This window comes from Chinchilla lanigera, unplaced genomic scaffold (genome assembly GCF_000276665.1).
Source record: "Chinchilla lanigera isolate Chin_1 unplaced genomic scaffold, ChiLan1.0 scaffold00144, whole genome shotgun sequence".
NCBI lineage: Eukaryota > Metazoa > Chordata > Mammalia > Rodentia > Chinchillidae > Chinchilla > Chinchilla lanigera.
In genome coordinates, this window is record NW_004955545.1 from 1,706,510 (window position 1) to 1,730,536 (window position 24,027).

The window sequence follows — 24,027 nt, forward strand, 5'->3', positions numbered from 1 at the left end:
GCCGAGGCAGGGGGCTCTCCTCGAAGGGCCCCCGCAAACCGCAGTCCAGGCTGAGGCAGTAGCCGGCGCGGCTGCGCTGGATGGAGCGGAAGAGCACGTAGTCGACGGAGCGCACGGAGCCCTGCAGCTCCAGCAGGCACGAATCCTCTGACGGGCTGGAACCCCCCGGGAGGTCGCCGATGGCCGACAGCACCAGAGACCCGCTGTCCATGGACACTGTGGGCGGCAGAGGGCGCTGGTAGCACCGCCGGCGTGTCCCCGCCAGGCAGCGCCGCCTTTGGGCCAGTCCGTCTCTAGCTTGTCTCAGAAGAGACAGGCCGATCCAGGGTTCAAGAAGCCACAGCCTTCCTTTGTCCCTAAATCATCAGCTGAGGCCCCGATCTGGCCCTCCTGTCCATGGCATCCCTGCCTCATCCACTCCTCCCCCTCGCTCTCTGCTCACCATCCACAATGGAGGCCACTCGCTCGCACATGCAGGTGCCGTCGTGAAGCTGAGGATCAAACAGAGTGGCCTGCAGAAGATGAGAGAGTCAAAGGTCCACCACGCACACTGGCAGAGCCACTCCCACGCGCTGGACAGAACTCCGAGATCCCAGGCCAGCTCTGTCACTTGGCTGACTTTCCACGTGTGTAACACAGAAGTCGCAGTGCCTGTCCCACCCACCTCACCAGGCTCTGGGGAAGATCAAAGACAGCAGAGGATGTGGTAGGACTACAAAGATCACAAGAACTATCGTTTTCCTGACCCACAACAGCTTGTTCAGGCTCCTCCCCAGCTTCCTGGCCCGCCCCAGGCCCTGCACTCACCTGACTGTCTCCTCGAAGGCCCATGACAGCTTCATAAGAAGGGGGGCAATCAGTAGGATACAGGGGCACAGGGCTGTCCATGGAGCCATTGTATGTGATGCTGGCAGGATGAGGGAGAAGATCAAAGCCTGGAAAGTAACTGCTCCCCACCATTCCAGCCCCAGCCCCAGGCCCCCTTCCTCAGTTCCCCTGTCGGACCCCACCTGGCCTCACCTCTGCGCGTCTGTCTCAGAGCTGCACGTATACTCTGGGGGGTAGTAGGGTGGTGGGGGCACGGGTGGTACAAATTCCTCCAAGTCCAGCATGGTGTGCAGGAGAGGGGCAGGAGCCGAGGACGTACAGGTGAGTGGCCCCAGGGGGCCTGAGACTGAGCGCTCAGGGGCCAGCTGCTGGGGGCAAGCAGGTCAAGCCTGGTTTCTGGGAGTCCAGCTCTTCCTCACCGCCCACACTCTTCTCTCAGCTATGCTACTTTTAGGGCCTGCCTCCCTCTAAGAAGCTCCAGTTCTGCTCCTGTCCTCACATATAACCAGCTCTTCCTGAACCCTGCATCACCCTGAGCCTACCCAGAAATTCTTCCTCCTTAGGGCCTCCCGTCCAGAGTCACCACTTGTGTTCTCTGTCACTTTATCCCCACCTCTATCTAAGGTCTAGACTCTAACCCATCCAGTCCTGCTGTCTACAGCCCCCTCTCTTGGCTCAGACTGGCACCATCACAATTAGCAATTCCCTGTCTTCTCTCCTTGGCCCCCTAAATATCGCTCCAACAGACATATCCAGCAGGTGAGCCACAGCCCCAGGTACCTAGAAGCCAGCCCTCTGGTCACTGGCCCTCAGGCCCAGTCCCAGCACACACATCCCTGGCTCCTCAGGCCCGGCGGATGCTGCCTGGCTCTGGGATGTTCTCACCGTATGCACGAGGTCCAGAGAGAAGATTTGGATGCAGCAGACAATAGCAGACAGGGTGCAGATGATGGCAGCACAAATGGTGAGCCCGCAGACACTAAAGAGCAGGTTCTGCAGCGGAAGAAGGGAGGCTGAGGGGTCTGCAAAGGTATGTGTCCCACATATTCCCAGGCTTCCCGGGAACACTGTGGTAGAGCACTTGCTAGCATGTGTGAGGTCCTGGATTCGACCCCCAGCACTCCCCAAAACAAAACCACATTTTCTGGGCCTGTGAGGATCTGGGGAAGGAAGGCAAGGATGGGAACCAAGAAGATAGGGGGGAAGGACTGCCAGGGATAAGGGGGACGTGCCCACTTACTTTGAGTGCGCCGCGGGCTTCATCACAGGTGGAGTTAGGGGAAATTTTCAGTTCCTGCCCTGGCTCGGGACAGGGCCGGGGTAGGGGAACAGGGGGACAGCACACACAGACCTTTCCATCCTGTGTAGGAGTGGGAAGGGGGAGGTAGCCTGGGTCAGGACAAACTCAAGTGTCCTGCACACCTCCCCCAACCAGTTTGTTCCAGCTCTCACTCCTCACATCTCACCATGGAGCACTGTCGGAAGTCCCGGGCCAGCTGAGCATTCTTGCAGGAGAGAACAGAGCCAGCCATGCTGAGCATGACACAGAGTACCGAAAGCAAGGAGAAGAAAGAGATCTGGGGAAAGAGGGCGCCAGCTCAGGGCCGAGACCTGCATCAGCACCCCTCTGCCACGGACGGAGCCCCCACCTCCATAGACATTTCTGTGCCTGCCTGGCACCAACTGGAAAGCCACTTCCCTTCCTGAGGGCACAGTGGGCCTCCCCTCTGGTGCTGGGCACCTGCCTCCCAGGGGGCACTGGACCCTGGCACCTACCACTAGAGTGAATGGCCGCTTCCAGGACACAATGCCAACTACCCCGGAGAACGCCAGCTGGGGACAGAGTGGGGACAGGCTCAGCCTGGCAGGGGAGGCACCTGAGTAAGCCCCTTGCCACAGGATGCACCCGGCCCTGCCAGGAGGGACAGGACCAGAAGAGGGAGGCAAGGCGAGGCAAGGACACGGGCTTGAAGCTGGTGAGGAGGGGTGGGGCCCAGGAGTCTCTCCCACCCAGTCACTGAGCACCCTGTGTACCCAACTCACCGAGAACCCAGCCCAAGATGGGCAGGACCTCTTGATGCTCTCGGTGGTGGTGACGGAGGAGGCCACCATGCTGAAGGTTACCACCAGGATGCCCAGGAGCACCTGGGCCAGCCCCAGCGTGAGTAGGGCCTGCAGCCAGGGTCGGTGGAGGCGGAGGTGGGTAAGGCCCCTGGTGCTGGGCCGGCTGGTCAGCGAGCGGACGGAGTCGCTAGGCGAGGGCATCATGCCTGCTGCCTGGCTGATTGCGCCTCGCTCGGCACCCCCTGGCGCTTGGGAGCATCTCAGAGGCGCCCAAGGCCCCGTCCTTTCTCCTCTCCACCCACCTCGTTCTAGAGCCCACCCCCTGGCTGGGTCCCTGGGGGCACTGCCCAAGGACTCCAGCTGAGGGGGGAGCCACCGGAGGGGCGTCACGGAGGGACTGCGGGGTGCTCCCTCCCCACCACGGGCACTGGGTGGGCACCCTGCCCGAGGCGGCGATGAGGACGCGGGGGCACCGGCTCATCGCATCTCCCTAGGGCACAAGGGCGCCGAGAAGGGCTGGTCCCAGAGAGAGGAAAGCGCAGCGGTGCTGAGCCGGGAGGGTGGAAAGAGGTCCAAAGAGGAGGGGCTGGGAGACTCGAGGGGCGCGGTCGGGGCGCCCTCAGTGCGCTGCAGGATCCTGGCCGCCTCGGAGGAGGCCGCAGCCCCACCTCGCCCGGGTCGCCCGCCCAGCTCCCGCCCAGCTCCCGCCCAGCTCCCGCCCGGCTCCGGCCCCACTATGCTCGGCTCCCCGGGCTCGGCCGCAGCGGGAGGACACAGAGGCGGGGGTGGGGTGGGGTGGGGTGGGCAGGGTGCGGGGAGGGGCGCGCGGCGCGGTGCACCCCGGGAGCTGTAGTCCCGACTCAGACCCGGTGCGGAGTGCAGGACTAGGCGCCTTGCCTCCCGGCTTTGCCCCGACGCTGGCCGAGCTGCCAGCTGTACTTTAGGGGCCCGCCCAACCTCGCAGGCTCCCAGCTGCAGTTCCCGGCCGAAGTAGCAGGCTCTTGTCATTGATGGGGAAGGGTGGGAAACAAGGTTCGCTGGTGTTTCCCCCCCTCGCCCCGCCAGCGCTGTTTACTCAGCACGGTCCCACCTTCCCTGCGGAGTGCACTGACTGCTTCCACCCCAGTCCCTTCCACAGTCTGCTTTCTCTCAAAGCTTAATTGTAGGATCCCAAGTTTGAGCCCAGCAACCTAGTGATTTAGCAAGAGCCAGTCTCAATGTCTCAAAACAAAAAAAGCGGGTGTGTGTGTGTGCAGGTGTAGCTCCCTGTGAAGGCCTTGGGTTCAATTCCCCAGTGCTTTAAAAGAAAAATGAAAGGCCTAATTTCCAATAAAAACTCAGGAAACAGTTGAGTTCCAGTTCCACTTTCTTTTTATTTAAATAACTGAAGCGACAGCCTTGGCACAGCAGAGGGAAGCTGGGTTGGAGTGTGTCAGCGGTGGCAGGACTGTGGTCTGTGAAGGGAAGGCCAAGCAGTGACCGGGTCACAGTGACCTCCTGGCACCTCCATGTAGGGTTCAGCAGTCATGGCCTTGGAATTGGGGGCACTGTAGAGAAGCCATCAAGTAGTGATGTCTCCCCAGTCCGAGACCTCAGGGATAGGAGCTATATAGGCTCCCTCAAGTGGCAGGGCCAGGGCGTCCCAGACAGGGGTCATGGCCCCCGGAAGGCATTTTCGGCAGCCCCAGCGGCTGCGTTGGCAGCTGCGGTTCGCACTGCCGGGTTGGAGAAGACACCAGCAGCAAATTCTTGCTGGGCCTTCTGAAAGCTGGCACCTGTGCGTCGGTATAAGGAGTGGATCTGCAAGAAGAGGGCAGATGTTACAGCAGAGTGCAGCCACTGCTGCCCCACCCACCCAACTCCAAGGCCGCTCCCAGCCTGCTGCCTCCTGGGCCTGACCCTCTCTGGAAGCACACACGCACTCATACAGTGCCCAGAAGTCCATTAGCTGAGAATTCTCCTAAATGTTCCACTGTGGCCCCTTGGGACCTATGATCTCACCCTCCTGGCCCAGCCTCCCACACAGCCCCTCACCCGCTTCAGCATCACAATTCCCAGCACAGCGATGCCAGTGAAGAGCAGGGCGACCAGCAGCATGAGCACGGCTACGGCAGTGTTGATCTTGAGCGCTACCAGAGCAGCGATCCAGCCACTGTGGGAGGCATGTGCCGGTGAGAAGGGGTGGCTAGGGGCTGGATCTCCATTGTCCCAGCTTCTCCACGGTATGTCACAAACATGCCCTATTCCCACCCCTGCCAGGCTGGCAGCATTCCACAAACCACAATCCCCACGACATCCACTCTTCACAGTTTAATTCCACTTTCTGAACCATTAGCACCCAGCTCTCCAAGTTCTTGTAGGCATCTTCCATGCAAACAGACCGCTCTCTCTTCAGTCATCTTCACATAAGCCTCCTCCAGGAAGCCTTCCCAGATGGACCACATGCCTTCTTTCCCTCAATCTCTGCTGCCCAGTGTTAGCTGGACTCTCATACCGTAAGTATATCCTCTCTGTCCTTAAACTAGCATGTCCCAAGGAAAAACACACCACCTTTCTTTGAACAACCCCTTCCCCAGTAACCAGTGCTGGCTTGGTCTAGAGGATTAGCAGGGAGTGAGGGTGCACCGGCGGCCTCACACACCTGAACCCCCATTCTGGGATGCCAATGGCCTGGAGGACATAGATCACATCTTGAGCGAAGAAAATGAAGAAAAAAACAAAGAAATTGAATGAACTGTCGCTCCTGTAAAGAGAAAAAATGGGGAGGGTGGGAGAAGAATTAGGGCTGGAAAAGCAGATGCAGGGCCTACCCCAGGCCCCACATCACCTCCTCCTCCACTTACCGGAAAGCCTTATACATGGGGCGGTACCAGCACACGAAGGAGCAGGGAGTGAAAAGGAGGATCCAGAGCAGAGAAAGCCCAAAGCCTGAGCCCTTGCTGCTATCCACACAGAAGCTTGCCAGGCAGGCGAGGAAATTCAGGAGAAGAGCCGCAGTGCTGCCTATGGGGCACAGGGACAGTGTGACTAGGGCTTCTGGACTGGAGTGAAGCTCTTTCCCCCACTTCACAATCCTCCACAAATGTGTCATCACAAAGGAAGACAGTTCCTACCTTCATAGGATCAACTTAACAAGGAACACATAACATGCAAATCTCATTTGCACTGATCCCCTTGCAAAGACCTTTATTTATGTGTTTGTTTGAGGAGCTGGATATCCATTCATAGACTTTTTGTATTTTGAGACCAGGTCTCACTAAGTTGCTCAAACTGGCCCAAAATTTGTAATCTTCCTGCCTCAGCCTCCTGAGAAGCTTGAGATTATAGAGGTGTACCACATCTATATGTGGGTCTTTGCACAGACTTTTAAAGAACTCAGAATACAACCAGGCAGTATGGTTGTACTCCCAACTACTAGGGAGTACTACTACTCCTGAGGCAGGAAGATCACAAACTCAAGGCCAGTTTGGGCAACTTAGCAAGACTTCGTCTCAAAGTAAGAAAAGCTCAAGGAATATAGTTCAGTAGTAAGGCACTTGCCTAGCATGCATGAGGCCCTAGATACAAACCACAACACCACCAAAAAAAAAAAAGGAAGAGAAGAGAAAAGAAAAAATTCAGAATATGTCTATGCATAGGGACAAAGGAAAGAGAAGAGGAAAGAACATACACTTGCTAGCAGGCTGGTTGACAGGTTCGAAAAAGTCCTAAATATAATAAAAAGAATAACAGTAAGACTCCTGGAGAAATTACCCTTGTTCTCAAATGCTGAGGAGAAATGAAGTGTCTGGTCCTCAGTGAATGGACTCCAGGGCACTAAGAGATCTACCTGTAACTTCCTTCAAAAAGCTGCTCACTACTCACACATTTAGGTGCTGGGGATTTAGCTCAGCAGCACAGCGCCTGCCTGGCAAGCGTGAGGTTGTGAGTTCAATTCCTGGTACCGGAAAAAAAACATACAAAAAAACCCAAACAAACTACTCACACATCCAGAGGTAGTACATGGTGGACACTGTCTTCTGAAATTCTTGGGGGATCTCCATGGAGATATCTTGGAAAAAGCAGGGCTGGACTGGGCAAAAGGAAGGTAGAGGGGGCCAATTGTTCTGTCGAGCTGTAAGGCACAGAGAACAGGAGGAGCCCAGAAGTAAGACAGAGAGACCAACTGGGGGAATCACCTCCCCTTCCGTCCACCCTCAAGTCCTCCCAATCCTGGATCTCCAGAGACAAGAACAAGTAAAGTAACAGTAGCAAATGTTTATTATTACAACATTTCCAACATCTAAACATTGTACCGCCAGGCCAGGCGTGGTGGTGCACGCCTGTAATCCCAGCTGTCAGGAAGCTGAGGCAAGAGGATTGCCATGAGTTCAAGGCCAGCTTGGACTCTGTAGTGGGTTCAAGACCAGCCTGAACTGCACAGAGAGACCCTGTCTCAAAAAAAGAAAAAAATTTGTGTGAAGTATTTCTCATATACAATTTTAACCCTCACAATAATCCTGTCAAACAGACACAAATATTATTCTTGCTTTAAAAATAAGAAAATCGAGGCACTTAAGATAAAGCACCCAAGGGGCTGGGGTTGTGATCAGTTGTGGAGTGTTGCCTGGCATGTGCAAGGCCCTGGGTTCAATACCAGCACCAAAAAAAAAAAAAAAAAAAGAGAGAGAGCGCAAAAAAAGAGATTAAGTAAGTTGCAGGGCCCATGCTCTTAAGGCCTTTTATTTGCTCCTTCCAAAATACCAGATGCTCTTGCTCATCTACCAGGCCCCACTTACTGGCTGTGCCCCCCAGGGTAACATGTTGCAGCTCTCTTTCCCTGCGGTCCAACTCCTCTGCCTTCCGGTTGAGTTCCTCCTGCTTCTTTAGTAGCTCGGCTGTGGCTGCAGCAGCTGAGGCCTATCCAGCATGAGCAGAAGGTTTAAGGTCTGGGTCCCAGGCCTCCTCCCTCTCCCTGTCCCCGCCTGCACATACACCCCTGACCTGAGTGCTGTAGGAGCCATAGTTCTTGGGTTCTGTGGGGCTGAGCTTCCTCGAGGACTGTAAAGAGGGGGCTGAGGGTGGAGGCAAAGGTGCAGGTGCAGGGGTAGGGGCAGGAGGCTCGTAAGCTGGTGTCGGCTGTTGGAGAAAAGGCCTTGGAGATCATCTGGTCCCTCATAACACAGAAATATAGAGCCTATTTCAAAATCTTTAGAACCAGGATTCATTAGGGCAATAGCTCTTCTCCTAGTTGTTAGGAAGCTAATGCTTGTGTTCAATGTATGTTGAACTCTTTTGTGACCTGCAGCATCCCCGAACACAAGTCAGATTAAGTTCTTCACCAAACACTCAAAGTACACAGTGCTCTACACACCCACTCCCTTAACTTCTTAAACTATTCTCTATCCTGAGGAACAGTCTAGTCCTCCACATCCTTGCCTTCTAACTGCACACCCATCAACACTTTTCTCAACCCTAACCAGCCCCGATCTTGACCTTCTTCAGAAGTGTTTCCCGATAGCGGCTTGGTTCAGGCCCTACCAGACTCCAGGTCCTTCCAAGACTGCCTTTTACAGCTCAAAGGACCAGGCATCTATGGAGGACTGGTGTCTCTCAGGGACCTAAGACCACAGTGCTTCCTCTGTCCTCTCCATGCAGCCAAGTCCCCTGTCCCCAAAAAGGGCCCACTGGCATACTCTGCCCTTCCTGGTCCTGTGTTCTCCAGAAGCTCACCTCCCGGGTCTCAAAAGGGTTGTAGACATCAAGCGTGGCATACTGCGGGCTTGGCCGGTGCTGGATCACAGCTGGGTCCTAAGGATAGAGACCCTTGTTCAAACGGCACTCGGTGCCAGGGGAACTCCTCGGGATCTCTTCTAAACTACCCGTGGCTCCAAGTATTGCACCTTCTGAGCCATGATGTTGTTCCAACATCTGCCTCCAAGTCCATCGCCCTACGCCCCAGCACCTCTTCCTTACAGGAAATCGGCCGTCCTCTCCAAGTATTCACTGGTCTGGAGCCACCGTCACCCCCCACGTGGCGGTACCTCCCCAGATCAAATGTCATGAGTGGGCTTACAAGTTAGCCCGACCCTACAGAACCGGGAAGAATCAACCCTACTGGCCAAAGAAGGCCGGCGCGAGTCACCTGAAAGGGGTTGTCCAGCTCGCCGGACTCGGCGAACGGGTTTCCGCCGTCTCTGTTCTGAGCCATGTTTATAACTGCGGGCTCCGCCGCCCCCTGCCCTCCACGCCCCTGCCGCGGCAGTGGCGGCAGCGGTGGCCCTCAGCTCCCTCCGCTCCTGTCGGTCCGCCCCGCTCCTCTATGCACGGATTGGCTGAACCAACCGGAAGGATTTTAAGGATGCCCGCAGCCACAACGCGCCGCGCCTGCGCCTTGACCAAAGGCAAGGAGGGAAGTGCCCCACGTGACACTCTTAACTCAGCGCCCGCAGTTCAGCTCTGCCCCTTCCCTCACGTGACTTCTTTCGAACAACGAACTACATTTCCCAGGCGGCCTCGCGCCACAAACCCGGCCCGCAGTCTGACGCGAACCTTCTGCTTAGTTGAGGCAGAACTGCTAGGAGCCCAAGTACAAGTTTTGGGTCTTTAATTTTACCCAGGAGTAAGGGGAAGGAACCTAATGGCTTCAGCGAGACCTCTCCCAAACCTCGTTATTCCGTATCAGATAACTGCCACCTTCCATATCAGAGAAATGCGACTTGTCCCCATTTTAATTGCAAGAAAAGCTCTTTCATCCCTCGCTGCCCTCCAGTTACAATGCTGTTACTTTACTCTGGCTGCTTGGCTAAGGACATTTTGGACGGTAAGTGCAACTCTCTTCATACCCAAACTCTGAGAAGCTCATCCCCCCCACCCCAATATCCCCAAACCTGTAACTCCGTGGAAGGGGAGGTCAGATGAAGCACATCATTTATTTCACAAAGACTGTACAAAATTCCTTATAAAACATGGGGTAGATGCCACCTGGTTACCTGACTCTGCCCCCATCCAACTCCATGTGAGGGGGCAGGCAAGGGCAGGAAGTGTGGATGAACAGCATTATGTACAAGGCAGGGGTTGAAGTGATAGGTACACGTTCTTTCATATTTACACTATTTCACATATTCACAGGTGTACAAGGAGCCAGAGGGCATAAGCTCCGGCTCTGTTCTCTTGTATAAAAAAGCACCAGTGTCCTGGACTGGACACCCACTGCTGTAAGAGCTGCAGAGGGGCCCAGAGCCTGATCGTCACCGACTGATATCCCGACTGGAGTCCCAGAGCTTGGTGTTGGGTGGCTCAGCCCGAAGGCGAGCGAAGAAAGGATGCTGAAGGGCTTCACCCAAGGTCAGCCGCTTAGCAGGTTCATATTCTAGCATGCTTTCAATCAGATCGAAGAGCTGGTGGTGTTCCTCTGCCTCTGATGTCAGATACCGCTGGTGGAGGAGGGCAGGAAAGAGGTGAAGGAGGATGCTTAGAAACCCTGCTTTCATTAAGGATCTACTTGTAACCATTCGGATTGCTGGTTTACCACAAACAAACCATGACCAATGTTTTTCTTTTGGGACCGAATCCAGGCCCTTCCACACTGAGCTATATTCTAGTTTCAGCACGGGCCCTTTTCTTGTTTTTTTCTAAGACAGGGTCTCAATATATATTGCAGGCTGGCCTTGAACTCACTCGTGTTGATCCTCTTGCCTCAGCCTCCTGAGTGCTGGGATTACAGGTATGTGCCACCATACCCAGCTTCCTGGCCCTTTTTAAGACAGGATCTCACCAAATCGCCCAGACTGGGCTCCAACTTGTCCTCCAGCCTCAGCCTCCCAGAGTGGTGAGATTATAGGTCTGTGCCACCATGCCTACTCCAACATTTCTGATATAACAGCTCAATCCGTCTTCCCATTAGCACAATTACTCTTTCATACCCTTTGAAAGGTTTTTCTACTTGTATATCCTTGTCAACTTCAGGAATCTTCCATAGCGCAATAAAATGTAAGTTCTTCAAATGGTAATTTATTTTTTTTTTTTTGCCTAAAGAATCCAGGACACTGCTTTGCGCTCTGTGGTTGTCAAGATTAGGCTGTTTAACCTCCTTACCTTCACAAACCACTCTCCTATTTGTCCTTTACTTTTTTGTCTTTTTGAGACGGTCTCATTATGCAGTTCAGGCTGGCCCTGAGCTCACTTTGTAGCCCAGGCTGGCCTTGAACTCGTAAGGATCCTCCTGCCTCAGCCTCCCAGAGTGCTGGGATTACAGGCGTGCACCACCACACCCAGCACTATTGTCCTTTACTAACCAAAGATTTTGTTTTGAGGGGCTGGGGATTTAGCTCAGCAGCACAGCGCCTGCCTGACAAGCGCAAGGTCGTGAGTTCGACTCCCGGGGCGGGGGGCGGGGGGTGGGGGGTAGATTTTGTTTTGAGACTGGGTCTCGCTACGTAGTCCAGGCTGGCCTTGAACTCACAGTGATCCTCCTGCCTCAGCCTCCCAAGTGCTGTGATTACAGGCATGTGCCACCATGCCTGGCAAAAGACGTCTTTTTTCAGTTTTCCTCCCCTCCATTCCTAGCCCTCTGCTTGTGGAGTGCATTCCAGTGGCCAACTGCCTTAAGGAAGTGACTTTTGGGTGCTGGGCACTATTTGTCCCCGCCTGGCTCACCCGAAGTGGTTTGCAGTTTTCACGAACATAACGTCCAGCTGATGTGTTCTCATCCCAATCCAGGCGACCCCGGTAAAAATATTTCTGCTTTCTAGAGAAGGGGAGGTTGCGGAATCAGAAGGTTAAAAGATACTTCTCTTATTTCTCTGTATGAGAGAGTAACTGGGGGAGGTATCAAAGAAAAAATATGATGATGTGAAACACCAGTTCTTCGGAGAGCAAAGGAAAAGGCTTAGGTCCCTCCCACTCAAGGTTTACCTTGTTTTTCGAATCATCCGAGAAGGGATAGGACCCAGGATCCTTTCCATCATGGCTAGATGCTCTCTGTTGTCATGAGTCTGGGAAACAAAGACCAATCTGACCATGCAGCTGAGAAGGGATGTGGAGGATCAACTGCCAGATGGGCATGTGGAGGTGTGAGAAGGCAGGTCCCAGCAGACCCAAGGAAACCAGGCAGAAGAATGCCAGATGGTCAAGACCCCTCCCCACTTACCTGGAAGAGAGTGAAGCCAACATAGTACTCAAAGATGATGCAGCCTATACTCCACACATCACAGGGCTGTGACCAGCCCAATTCTGGGTGGGAATAGGAGAGAACAGGTATTGTAAGGCTTAGAGGGCCCTACGCTTATCACATCACTTCACATACTTAAGACAGCCTGCCCTTCCTTACCAAGGATGACCTCTGGTGCTCGGTAGTGGCGAGTAGAGACAATGGTGCTATGATGCTCATGGTCAAAGGTAGCACTGCCAAAATCTACCACCCGCACAGCTGTGCTCTTCACACTACGCTCATCTCGCTTCTAGGAGCAAAGCAGGAAGTGATGAATCTCTGCACTACAGACCAAGATTCTACCAGCATTCTCCACAGTACTTTAGAGCCTTAAAAAAAGCATCTGACTCAGGTGTGGTAGTGTGTATGTACTTGTAACCCCAGCCTAGGCAACTTAGTGAGATCCTGTCTCAAAACACAACATTAAGAAAAGGGCTAGGGACATAGCTCAATGCAGAGGTCCTAGGTTCAATTCCCAGTACCACATTAAAAAAATAACTCTAGCTTGCTCCATCCCACAGTCTGGAAAATCTCCTGGCTTACAACAGTGGGCATGGAAGGGAACCATGATTATAGAGTTGTATGCAAATATATAAACATGAGGAAGACTACATCTAAGTGACTGGTGTGCTTTTTTTTTTTTTGAGACAGGGTTTTGCTACACAGTTCAGGCTGGCTTTGAAGTCACAGTGTAGCCCAGGCTAGCCTCAAACTCGCTGTGATCCTTGTGCCTCAGCCTCCTGAGTGCTGGGATTACAGGCATACGCCACCAGGACCAGCTGGTGAACTGTTTTTCTGAAAATATGTTAACACATAGCAAAGGCTAAGTGCTATAGATGGAAAGCATTTTTAGCTCTGAGATCTCCATTATCTCTAGTCATAGAAGTTGAACTTCCCTACCCCATAGAAATACATGTCTTATAACTGGGGGTGGGGAGTGCTTTTTCACTCCATTGGAAACCCTTTTTCAAGACCTCTTCCAATTTAAATCTTCTTAAATCTTTCCCTTTTAACCTATTCTAGTACTCTAGTGTTACCCAGCTGCAGCCAGACACAGAAAATGCCAAAGACACACAATGGAGAACAAAAAGAGCAAAAAGCAAATGGCCCAGCATGGCCAAGAAGCAGATCAGTCCATCTTACCTTCTCCAGGTTGTAGGTGAGCTCATAGTCTGAATTCACAAATAGAATATTTTCAGGCTTGAGGTCCGTATGTGTCAACTTGTTATCATGAAGGACTGCAGGGGAAAAGCCCAGGTCAGGCTTGGTCCAGACTACCAGAGCTCACTGGCAGTCACTCACCCCAAGTTAGGCACCCAATATAAGCTGGTATAGATCAGGTCCCAAATCACTAGGTCTGCTTTCTGCTCTGTAACTACATGAAATGCCTGGTCTAAACCCTGCTCTAAATTAATGTAAGATACGTATATATCTCAACTGATACAAAAAAGTGTGGTACATGTGGTAGTTTATATTGACTCTAACATGATGTATGTATGTATGTACATATTTGTCTTTTTGAGACAGGGTCTTGCTGTGCAGTTCAGGCTGGCCTTGAGCTCACTTTGTAGCCCAGGCTGGTCTCAAACTCACAACCATCCTCCTGCCTCAGCCTCCCAAGTGCTGGGATTACAGGCGAGTGCGTGTGCCACCACGTGCAGCTGATGTGTGTATCTGACATTCTGCAGACTCAGTTCTGTCCAACTGAGCTAGGAAGACTCAGAGGAACTGTGAACTTGTATGATATTCTACCTGGCTGTTTAGCTGAACTACTCGGGTTCCCATCTGCTTTGCTGGGAGAGAGAGTCTCATCTCAGACATATGTAACTTTTAGCCAGTGGAATTTTTTTTTTCTGAAACCAGGTCTCACTATGGAGTTTAGGTTGGCTTGAACTCACTTTGTAGCCCAGGCTGGCCTCAACCTTGAGGCAGTCCTCCTGCCACAGCCTCCTGAGTGCTGGGATTGGAATATTTTTCTGTGTCTTTGTGTTTGCTATCTAACACTTTCCCAATATAAGGAGAGCAGGAGGAAAAACTAAGTCCTTTGATCTCTCCCAGCTCCCTCTAGGCTGAATGTGGAATGCAAGCAATCTGTGATTGTGAAAGCCTCCACTAAGGAGTGAAACAAGATGATGAGATCTGGTGTATCATAGGGTGGTATGACCATACACTAAAGAAATTAAGTCAAAGTCAAAAGAGAAGTTGTGAAGATGATTAATCCTAAGTAAGCTGTTTAGGGGCTTCACCAGTCCATAACTGGGACAGAAAAGGTCTAATGGAGGGAGGGGCTGCCCCAGCATCCACGTCGGACCATCCCACTCACACTTGACGGCCTGGCACAGCTGGAAGGCCATGTGGCGCACTTGGTGGATGGGGTAGGGCAGGTAGTTGTTGTCTTTGAGGAAATCGAAGGTGCTAAGGCCCAGAAGCTCAAAGGAGATACACATGTGGCCATGGTAGTCAAACCAGTCAAACATCTGGACACAGAGGCTGGGAAGAGAGATGGAGGGAAGGGGATGTCTGATGAGTTCCCATATGCCAACCACCCCTCCAAAAGGAAGGACTGCATAGGGGTTGATTCCACATACTTTATAAAAACAAACCAGCTAGCTAACATTACTAAGAAAATTCAGTCCAGGTAGAGAACTGGCAGTCCCAAGAAGAGGTGCTACCTGCCAGTCTTCAAACATTTTCCTGTATACTTGCTGAAGTGTTGTTGAATGGCAAGCTGCAACCAGGTATGATCCCTAAATTATCAAACAGTCACTTCCTCCCGAGTGCTGGGATTATAGGCGGGCACCACCACCATTTTTTTTTTTTTTTTCGAGACAGGGTCTCACTGTGTAGTTTAGGCTGGCCTTGAACTATGTAGTCAAGGATGGCCTTGATCCTCCTACCTCAGCCTCCTGAGTGCTGGGATGACAGGCATGCACCATCATGCCCAGCCCAAACAGTCACTTCCAAATCCCAACCCCATCCCCTGAAATTCACTATCAGCCACTTTTGCCCATGTTTATCCCTATTGCCTTTTGTATGTCTTTAATGCTATCATTCTATTTTTGCCCTGTGAATGTATGGGGAAACATTAATGTATAAATGTAGCATCATTAGCACAGTACAGTACTAGATTAAATGCAGTTTTTTTTTTCAGTACTGGGGATTGAACCCAGGACCTCATGCCTGATAGGCAAGAGTTCTACTATTGATCTACATCTCCAGCCTAACAGTAATTCATTTTTTGGTAAAGATATATATGTTGAGGCCCAGGACCAATTCCAGGATATAGCTCAATAGAAACTGACCTGGACTGGGGCCAAACTGCAGAACAATTTAATTGTCTTGGGAATAAGAGGGATGGTTTAGAGAATCTCGCAGACCCCCCCTGCCTACCCTGTTTTCTACTCTAAGATGATAAACAAAAGATGAATGGATGAGAAAGTCTAGACTCCCCTGCCTGCCTAAGCCCAGTCTGGAATGTCCCTGAGCAGGATGGAGGCTCTCAGCACGCCCCCCACTTACTCCTTTGCTTCCTTACTTTTTGTTGTCAGGGTCCTTCTCATTGATTTTCTCTAGCACATTAATTTCAAGTCGAGCTGCTTCCTTGTACTTTTCCACATTCTTAATGATCTTCAGGGCAACTCGAGCCCCACCCCTGTAGGTTTGCAAAGAAGCACAGGAAGCTTTTGCTGCATTCTCAAGCACATTCCAGCTTGAATGGGGCTGTGTGTAGACTAAGAAATCCTACCTTGGGTTAATTAGCAAAAAAGTCCCAGATAACTCCCACCATCTCTTTCTGCCTAGCAGGTATGGAATTGGGAAGAGGCTGCTATTTACCTTCGATGGTCGACACACTGTACAACTCGGCCGAAGGTCCCCTCTCCTAAGGTGCTGACAATTTCATCTGCAATGAAAGACAGGAGGGTAGGGGAGAGGGAGGGAAAAAAAAGAGGAGGAATGAGCTGAATTGGAAGAAAAAAATGTGCATCACATATGGGGTTAGGAGATGAAGGAAGGGGAACAGATATAGATGGTCACAGGGGAAGAAACCCCTGCATGATTCCCACCACCTTTAACCCAGGGGCCATGAGAGCTGGGAGTGGCCAACAAAGGTCTATTCTCAACAGCAACTCAAACCACCCAGATGAGCAACACCACTGAGAAAAGGCAAAAGAGGCTGTGACTTGGGTTGGCTCGGGACATTAGGATGGCTATGGGACCATTACAGGCTATAGGATTGTTACGATTTGGCTTGTACATCGCTCTTGTAGCCAGTCCCCGACGTGGTAGATGAGGTGGCCCTCAGCGTCGTCCTCTACACTCTTGGCTCTCCGGCTGCTGTGCTGCTGTCGGGGGGCAGGGGGGATCGGAGCAAGCCAGGTGTCGGAGCGGGGGCCGGAGGGAGGCGGGGTGGGTGGTGGAGGGGTCACCGGTCACAGGCGCCCAGCGAGGGGGACAGACGATGATGGGGGACAGTGGAAGGGAACACGTCAGATGCAGTAAGACGGATTGGTGTGAGAAGAGAGAGCGGCGCATAATCCCAAGTCCCCAAACCCAAATGGGAACAGGGAGAGATATGGGCAGAGCAGAGAAGTGATGTCGTTGCCTGTGTCACCCACAACCCCATGCTCTTCACAATACCCTCTGGATGGGCACAAGTCTCCCTTTGCCCCCACCCAAGCTTGCCTGTTAACAAGGCAGAGCCCAGGGCTTGGAAGAAAAACACCGTTTACAAGCAAATTCCCCTTCAGCAAGTGCAGACCTCTGGGGCAGAGAAGCTGCTCCCAACACAATATGCCCAGCATGCCAGGGAGGGCACCAGAAGTCACAAAATCTCCATGCCTATCCGTCTCCAAAGCAGGTTCCCGGCCCTTCAAGAGTTGGACAGCTTCCAAAAGCGTGGGCAGACTCAGTGCCCACCTCCATGTTCATGCCCCAAGGCTCAGTTTAGAACAAGGATACTTCTCACTTACCACGGTTCCAGGGGCTAGAAGAATGGGGAGAAGGGGCTGAGCTGGCACTCACCGAAGATGAGCGGCTGAATGTCCGGCTGCGTCTCCTCCGCCGTCTGTGCTTCCTCCTGCTGCTGCGCTGGCTGCGGTAACTGCTGTTTTCCCGGTGATATTCGTAGGAATGTCGATAGTCTGTGTCATAGTAGGCCTCGCCCCGGTCCCGGCTGTAGTCATTGCGCCTGTAGCTGCCACAGTATCTCCGGTCATACACCCTCCGGTCAGATGAATGGTCATCGTAGCTGCTATTGGACAACGAACACCTATTAGGTGCATCTGGTCAGGCCATGGTCCCCGCCACCCCATGCCACGAACAAAGACTTGCCTCAGTTATAGCACAGCAATGCTAGAAAAACTGTTCTCAGATATTCCAGTCACTCTGAGAGCACGGAGGACCAGAGTAGTAAGGTGAAGCAGAGGATTCCCCACATCTTTGTGTTGCCCTAACCTCCAAAAGGCATCTACAAAACCACTCCTTCTGGGGCCATGTCTTCCTCTCTAGTGATACAACCAGTTCATTCTCTAGCCATCTTGACTGAAATCTAACATTGCTCAATTCCAAACCATTCCTCCCACTCAACATGCCACTAAATTTTTAAAGCCAGGCAGACCAAGCACATGTGGTATGGCACACCTGTAATCCCAGCACTCAGGGCCTGAGGCAGGAGGATTATGAGTTTGAGGCCAACCTGGTCTACAAAGCCAAAACCTGTCTCAAAATACCTCTTGCAAGTGGGAAGGGGACCAAGAAATGCAAGACATGGAGGGAAGGGCAAATTTAACAATTGAGATGTATTAGAGCCTGGTGTGGTGGTGCTCGCCTATAATCCCAGCACTCGGGAGGCTGAGGCAGGAGGATCCTTGTGAGTTCGAGGCCAGCCTAGGCTACAAAGTGAGCTCAAGGCCAGCCTGAACTACATAGCGAGACCCTGTCTCAAAAAGACAAAAAAACAAAAACAAACAAACAAAAAAACCCAAACAATTGAGATGTACTATGTACATACCAACTCTACACAATGAATGTTATCACATGTACTGCAAACATGGACTAATAAAAATTTAAAAATTTAAAAAAAAAAAAGTTCCCCCTCAACTCACAGCCTAGTCCACCCCAAACAAACCCACTGGGTATACCCTTAGCCCCTTGCTAAGTACATACCTCCTCTATAATAACACTGCAGTAAAAATGGCTCATTGTGCTATCCTTTTTCTTTCCCCAGCGATGAGAACTGAACCCAAAGACTCAGGCATGCTACACAAAGCCCTGTCACTGAACTACACCCCTGCCCTTGTCATTCATCCACAAAGCACCGTGAGCCAGCAGCTGAGTGTAGTGCCCTTAGTGCATAACCAATAAACACTTGTTGAACAAATGCATGTGTAACATCCAGAGTCAATTTCTCTTCCTGAGACCTCACCTCCGGGAACGAACATGGTAGCTATCTTCTCGCCGGCGCCGCCGTGTACGGTCACTGCTACTAGACCAGGAGCGACTTCTTCGCCGCTTATGCTTTCGGCTTCGATAATGTTCATGGTAACTCCCCCGGCTGCCTCGCTCTGAGGAATGGTACCTTCGGGGATGAGGCATCTGGAAGGGAAGAGAAAGAAGAAACAACAGGGAAAGCGCTAAGTTTTTGGAAGTCTTCTCAAAGCAATGGTTGCTCCAATGTTACTAAGCTGCTTTCTGCTCTTTAAAAATTTTGTCTTATTTTCTGAGACAAGGTCTAAGGAGTTTAGACTTTTTAAAGGCTAAGTAGTTTAATCTCTTTTTGGTGGGGTTTTGAGTCAAGGTTTCAATATATAGTTCATGGCCTTGAACTCATGGCCTATGTGACCAAGGCTGCCTCAAACTTGTAGCAATCATCCTGCCTCAGCCTCCTGAGTGCTGGGATTACAGGTGTGCACTATCACACCCAGCCATTTAGGCTGGTCATGAAATGGGCACCCTCCTGCCTCAGCCTCCTGAGTTGTGTGTGCCACTGTGCCCAGCTATCTGCTCTTTTCTCTTTAACACACACAACTTTCTCAGGCTTTTTTTGTGTTTGCAATTCCTCCTTCTTGGAGTATATATAGTAACCTACTAATTTGGGTTGGAAACTTTAGAAAGAATTTCTCAATTCAGCTGCTCTACCTGATTTTCTTCAAACATAGCTCTATAAGCACCCTGAGGTCTGAGCCATAGCTCATCTACAGGAAAGGCTGCATGGCTGATGGAGATGGTTACACTGTTCATCATAGTTGCACTATAAGCTATACATCAGTGCCACTCTGATTTCCTCCAAGTCAACAGAATAAAGCTTTTGTTTACAGAGAGTGTACCTAATTTCAACGAGACCACCTGTATGTATCAAGGGCAGGACTCCAGTTTCCCAGAACTGTAGATACATCAGGTAAACACCGAACACTAGAAAGTCTTAAAGATCTCTTAATCATATCTCTGGCCAAATCTCCGCATGTGATTTTGTTTTTGTTTTTTGTAACTCCGGGGGACTCAAACCCAGGGCCTGATGCATGCTAGACAACTGTTCTATGACTTTCCTACATTCTCAGTTCTCATAAGTTTCAATACAGTAAGCCAGAACTGTACTTTTCTATCTGGCCCCTCCTGCCTTATGATTACAAAGTAAAGATAAACTGAACTTTAGTTAATATCAGCACTACTTGACCGAAGAGAATTGAAATGGTACAATTCACAAATGCCTTTTTCCATTAAGGAATAAAAAAATATATCGAAGAGATATCATTGTCACAATCCAAGAAGAGACGAGAAAGGCGAAATGGAAAGCCTTGGGACAGAAGCTTGGAGAGTGGTCTGGAGGGCCAGGAGTGCACAAGTTTTAACAACTCCAACATCTGGCTGCCATTCCAAGCAACTTCTTCCCAACCTCCTCAAACTGATGAAGGTGATATTTGATGCATTCTTGGCCTAACGGTGCTGGCAGGATATCAAATATGGAAGTGCAAGTCTCTCCCAGGTAATGAAACCCTGATTAGCACAGCCACATAAATGCCATCTCACCCTATACAAACTGCCATCAAAGTCCCTCACAGGCCTTTTCCCAGAAAGCACCCCTAACCCACCAGTCTACATTTCGGAATCTTTTCTTCCCCTTTCTTACTCAAGAAACTCAATACTAACTCCAGGAGTCAGACTCTGCCACCATGCTCCAAATGACACTTCTCTGGCCTGGCCTGGCCCCCCTGGTCCAACTCGGAAGATATTCTGCTCTTGTGCATCTCCGGAAGCACGCCTATCCCTACCCCACCGCCCTTCCCGTACTGTTTCCTCCCCAAGTTTCCTGGGTTGGTCTTCCTGGGCACCACCACGGCAGGCCGACCTCCTTCCCCTCACCTCCCCACTCCTCCTCCCTTCAACCTCGCCCCCGTCCCTTGCCCCCAATCCCGTCCCCGCCCGCCCACAGTCGCCATCTTCCCGCGCGACCCCGCGCTCCCCAGCCCGCGCGCTCACCGTTCTGGCGGCGAGGCCCGTGCGCTTGTCCCACAGGAAGTCCGTGATGGCGGCGGCACTGCGGCCGGAGTCCCGGCACCCCCGCGGCGACGAAGTGCGGCTCCACCCCCCCAACCCGGGACCCTGGGCCCTCCCGCCCCGTTCCCGGGCTCTGCGCCAGTCCCGCCCGCCCCGGCTCCGTCCCCGCTCCCAGGATCCGCTGGGCGCCGCTCGCACCGCCCCCGCCCGGGGCCCGATCCCAGCTCGGTCTCCGGCTCCGGCCTCTCCGCTCCGCCGCCGCCGCCGTGAGCGAGCACGTACGCACGCGCGTACGTCCTGCGTCGCCTCCCAGCTGCCCCTGGGCTCCGCCCCCAGGGCCGCGCGCGCCACCACGTGCTCAATAGTTCTTGGGCGTGGGCAAGCCCGGCCCAGGGCGGAGGTGCTTAGTGCGGAAGTTCGTGCGCCAGGGAGGGGTGGGCGCCCCGTCTCCTGTCCTTTACCATCCTTCCTCACTCTTGTATTTTTCCTACAGGTATCTGTGGCTCGCTCAGCGTTGAAGATTTAAAAGAAAGGAAAAAAAGTATCACAAAGTATCTTTGTTAGTCAGCTATGACTCTGGTTAGTGAGACTTGGTGGTCAGGTCTGATTCTCCAGCATAGCCTGAAAACACGCATTTTTTAAAACAGTTCACTCACCTAACCCCAGCAAAGAAAGGTTCCCACTTTTCGTTTTGAACTGAAGTTATACATGTATGGTGGGTGTATGGCTGGGAAGAACAGGGGAGAACTGAGTACCGAAGGAGAGTAATCACTTGAAAACTAGATCTGGGCTGGGGATTTAGCTCAGCGGCACAGCGTCTGCCTGGCAAGCGCAAGGTCGTGAGTTCGCTTCCCTGTACCGGAAAAAAAAAAAAAAAAAAAAGAACTAGCTCTATGTCCTTTACATGATGAGTACTAAGTATATATTTACTGAATTTTTTTCTTTTTTGGACTTTTTTGAGAGAGGTTTCACTATGCAGTTCAGGCTGGCCTCGAACTCACAGCCGTCCTCCTACCTCAGCCTCCCAGTGCTGGGATTACAGGCGTGCGCCACCACGCCTGGCTTGTTTACTAAATTTTAAAGAACCGGAAGGAAAACAAGCAAACCAGATGAAGAGATTTAAAGAAAAAACTGAGGTGGTGGCACACGCCTGTAATCCCACCCCTCTGGAGGCTGAGGCAGGAGGATCATTGCGAATTCCAGACTAGCCTGGGCTACAAAGTGAGCTCAAGGTCCGCGTGAACTGCATAATGAGACCCTGTCTCAAAAAGACAAAAAACTAATAATAATAATTATTAATTAATTAATTTAAAAGGGCTAGGAATGTAGCCTTGGATTCATTCTCCAGTACCAAGGTGAAAAAGAGAGAGAGGGAAAGGAAAATTGGAAAGGAAACAATATAACCTGAAGATAGCAAAGGAAAACTGGAAGGGTAACAACTTGAAGATAACAAGGGAAAACTGGAAGGGCAACAAAATAGCCTGAAGATAACAAAGGAAAACTGGAAGGGAAACAAAATAACCTAAAGAAGGCCAGGAATATAGCTCAGCGCCATAAGTGCCTGCCTGGCAAGCTTGAGGTCATGAGTTCAATTTGCAGTACCCAAAAAATAAAATAACCTAAAGATACAGTCGTGCTGGCACACCAGAACTCCAGCACTCAGGAGACTGAGGCAGTAGGATCGCTGAATTTGAGCCAAGCCTGGACTACATAGCAAGATCTTGTCTCAAAAAAAAAAAAAAAAAGTGAGAAAGAAAGCTCTAGACTACAACAGTGTTTCTAGGTTTTCTAGAGGAGGTGAAATCTGAAACAGCTGTTGGAAAGTGAATTGGAAATTACCAAATAGAGAAAAATTAGTATTTGTGAAGGTCTGGAAACAAGACAGAACAATGCATCTCAGCAGGATGCATCCCTAGCTTTCCAAAGTTGGGTTGTCAGCAGAGAGGTACTAAAACTAGGTCCAAATTTTGCAGTACCTTAGTTTGTCATGGTAAGGGACTTAAATATGTTTGCTTGTTTGTTTGTTTGTTTGTTTGTTCCAGACAGGGTCTTGCTATGTAGTTCAGGCTGAGCTTGAATTCACTATGTAGCCCAGGCTGGCCTCCAGCTCATGGCAACCCTCCAGCTTCAGCCTCCCAAGTGATAGGATTACACCACTATGCCTGGCTTGGTGTTTAAATATGATTTTATGGAGAATTTTGAAGGACTTTACACAAGTGATACAGATACATTTGAATTTTCTTTTTCATCCAGTTTTTATTATTAGTTATGCTTCAGGATTCTGGGGTAAAGACCATCATATACCCAGGTCCCTCTTTGTTACTGAGGAAAAGGACAGAGAAGCAGGGTGGAGCCAGTTCAGATCTCTCATCCCAGGCTGCGACCCAGGGCACAGAGCAGAAGGACCTGCACACATGCTGGTGCCAGTAGTGCACAGACTGGTGAGAGTCCAGGTAGTTGTGCCAGCAGTACCTGGTCTGCTTCTAGTTAAGGAAGCTGTCAAAAGGAGTAGTCTTGGGCTGGAGATATAGCTCAGTGGCATAAACGCCTGCCTCGAAAGCACAAGGTCCTGAGTTCAAGTCCCAGTACCAAAAAAAAAAAAAAGAGTAGTCTTGCAGTTCTTGATTTTGGTCTCACTTTCTGAGCTGGTGCTGACTCCTGAAGAGGACCCTGAAGCAGTATAACCTCAGCAAAAATCTCAGTGTCAAGGGCCAGGGATATAGCTCAGTGGCAAAAGCACCTGCCTGCCAAGCCCACCAAGCCCAAGGTCCTGAGTTCGATTCCTGGTATCAAAAAATAAATAAATAAATCTCAGTGTCAGGCAGGGAGCTGAATTAGAGAGGAAGCTGGGAGAGTATAAAGAGTTGTGGTGGTGGACGCCTATAATCCCAGCACTTCGGATGCTGAGGCAGGAGGATCGTTGCAAGCTCGAGACCAGCCTGAACTACAAAGTGAGCTCAAGTCCAGTCTGAACTGCACAGTGAGACTCTGTCTCAAAAAGACAAAAAAAGTAAAATAAAGAGTTGAGACTGGTGCAGTGATGCAGTGCCTCTAATCCTAGCATTTGGAATGCTGAGACAGGAGGATCTCCAGTTTGAGGCCAATCTGGGCAAATTACAGAGACCCTGCCTCAAAATAAAATATACAAGAGCCAGGAATGTGGCTTAGTGGTACAGCACCCTTGGTTCCATCCCAGTACCTTTTAAAATTGGGGCCGGGGGAATTGAAGGCTCTTTTAGAGGTCTCTGAAATAAATTAAGTGGAAAAAAAGTGCTGAGGGCTTGAAATAGAGCAGTGGCAATAAGAAACGAAGACAAAGAGGAACGCGGCATATTTCCAAATGTCCAGCACCTACCATCCCACAGTACCCTAAATGCCTGTTCTTGGTTTGTCCTCGGACCCAGATGGGCAGCGGCTGTAAGGCTAGGGCCTTTGCACTCTGCGTTGTGTGC

The 24,027-nt window shown here is 51.3% G+C and overlaps 3 protein-coding genes across 6 annotated transcripts in view; all 3 read right to left on the reverse strand.

Moving 5' to 3' along the window:
- Positions 1-3,611, reverse strand: part of Fam189b (family with sequence similarity 189, member B) — a gene marked incomplete in the record, with an annotated part of 6,261 nt that extends 2,650 nt beyond the window's left edge. Inside the window, 9 exon segments of one of the 2 annotated variants that reach the window (XM_013508339.1) lie at positions 1-216; positions 443-512; positions 808-907; positions 1,021-1,196; positions 1,714-1,821; positions 2,069-2,188; positions 2,295-2,405; positions 2,605-2,661; positions 2,872-3,610. In XM_013508339.1, coding sequence (XP_013363793.1) covers positions 1-216; positions 443-512; positions 808-907; positions 1,021-1,196; positions 1,714-1,821; positions 2,069-2,188; positions 2,295-2,405; positions 2,605-2,661; positions 2,872-3,096 — 1,183 coding nt within the window. 2 annotated transcript variants of the gene reach the window in all.
- A 634-nt stretch (positions 3,612-4,245) lies between these two features.
- On the reverse strand, positions 4,246-9,230 carry Scamp3 (secretory carrier membrane protein 3). Its single transcript, XM_005411595.2, has 9 exons — positions 9,017-9,230; positions 8,605-8,682; positions 7,876-8,010; positions 7,671-7,791; positions 6,878-7,006; positions 5,736-5,895; positions 5,534-5,635; positions 4,927-5,044; positions 4,246-4,692 (listed from the first exon to the last, which is right to left on the reverse strand). Exons 1-9 carry the CDS (start codon positions 9,080-9,082, stop codon positions 4,546-4,548), a joined length of 1,056 nt encoding a protein of 351 aa, XP_005411652.1. The 5' UTR covers positions 9,083-9,230; the 3' UTR covers positions 4,246-4,545.
- Positions 9,231-9,784: 554 nt separating this feature from the next.
- On the reverse strand, positions 9,785-20,678 carry Clk2 (CDC-like kinase 2). 3 transcript variants are annotated; one of them, XM_005411602.2, is made up of 13 exons: positions 20,558-20,678; positions 18,507-18,676; positions 17,105-17,330; positions 16,338-16,422; positions 15,917-15,983; positions 15,618-15,734; positions 14,406-14,572; positions 13,226-13,320; positions 12,203-12,332; positions 12,023-12,105; positions 11,788-11,867; positions 11,530-11,620; positions 9,785-10,307 (listed from the first exon to the last, which is right to left on the reverse strand). In XM_005411602.2, exons 2-13 carry the CDS (start codon positions 18,674-18,676, stop codon positions 10,122-10,124), a joined length of 1,497 nt encoding a protein of 498 aa, XP_005411659.1. In that variant the 5' UTR covers positions 20,558-20,678; the 3' UTR covers positions 9,785-10,121. The 3 variants fall into 3 exon arrangements, with proteins under 3 accessions (XP_005411659.1, XP_005411657.1, XP_013363795.1); XM_005411600.2 differs by having other exon boundaries at positions 16,338-16,425; positions 17,105-17,333; positions 20,558-20,676; XM_013508341.1 differs by lacking the exons at positions 16,338-16,422; positions 18,507-18,676; positions 20,558-20,678 and having other exon boundaries at positions 17,105-17,228.
- Positions 20,679-24,027: the final 3,349 nt, after the last annotated feature.

What these genes read in the sequence shown, in the direction of transcription:
- Scamp3 (XM_005411595.2), bottom strand. Translation starts at nt 9,082, where the DNA reads ATGGCTCAGAACAGAGACGGCGGAAACCCGTTCGCCGAGTCCGGCGAG. An exon ending in CATGTACTACCTCTGGATGT is followed by an intron (nt 5,896 to 6,877) that starts GTGAGTAGTTTG and finishes TGTGCCCCATAG; the next exon opens with GCAGCACTGCGGCTCTTCTC. An exon ending in ATCCCAGAATGGGGGTTCAG is followed by an intron (nt 5,045 to 5,533) that starts GTGTGTGAGGCC and finishes TGCCTCCCACAG; the next exon opens with TGGCTGGATCGCTGCTCTGG.
- Clk2 (XM_005411600.2), bottom strand. Translation starts at nt 18,676, where the DNA reads ATGCCTCATCCCCGAAGGTACCATTCCTCAGAGCGAGGCAGCCGGGGG. An exon ending in GCTGTGCCAGGCCGTCAAGT is followed by an intron (nt 13,321 to 14,405) that starts GTGAGTGGGATG and finishes TTTCCCCTGCAG; the next exon opens with TCCTTCATGATAACAAGTTG. An exon ending in AGCACCAGAGGTCATCCTTG is followed by an intron (nt 12,106 to 12,202) that starts GTAAGGAAGGGC and finishes ATTCCCACCCAG; the next exon opens with AATTGGGCTGGTCACAGCCC.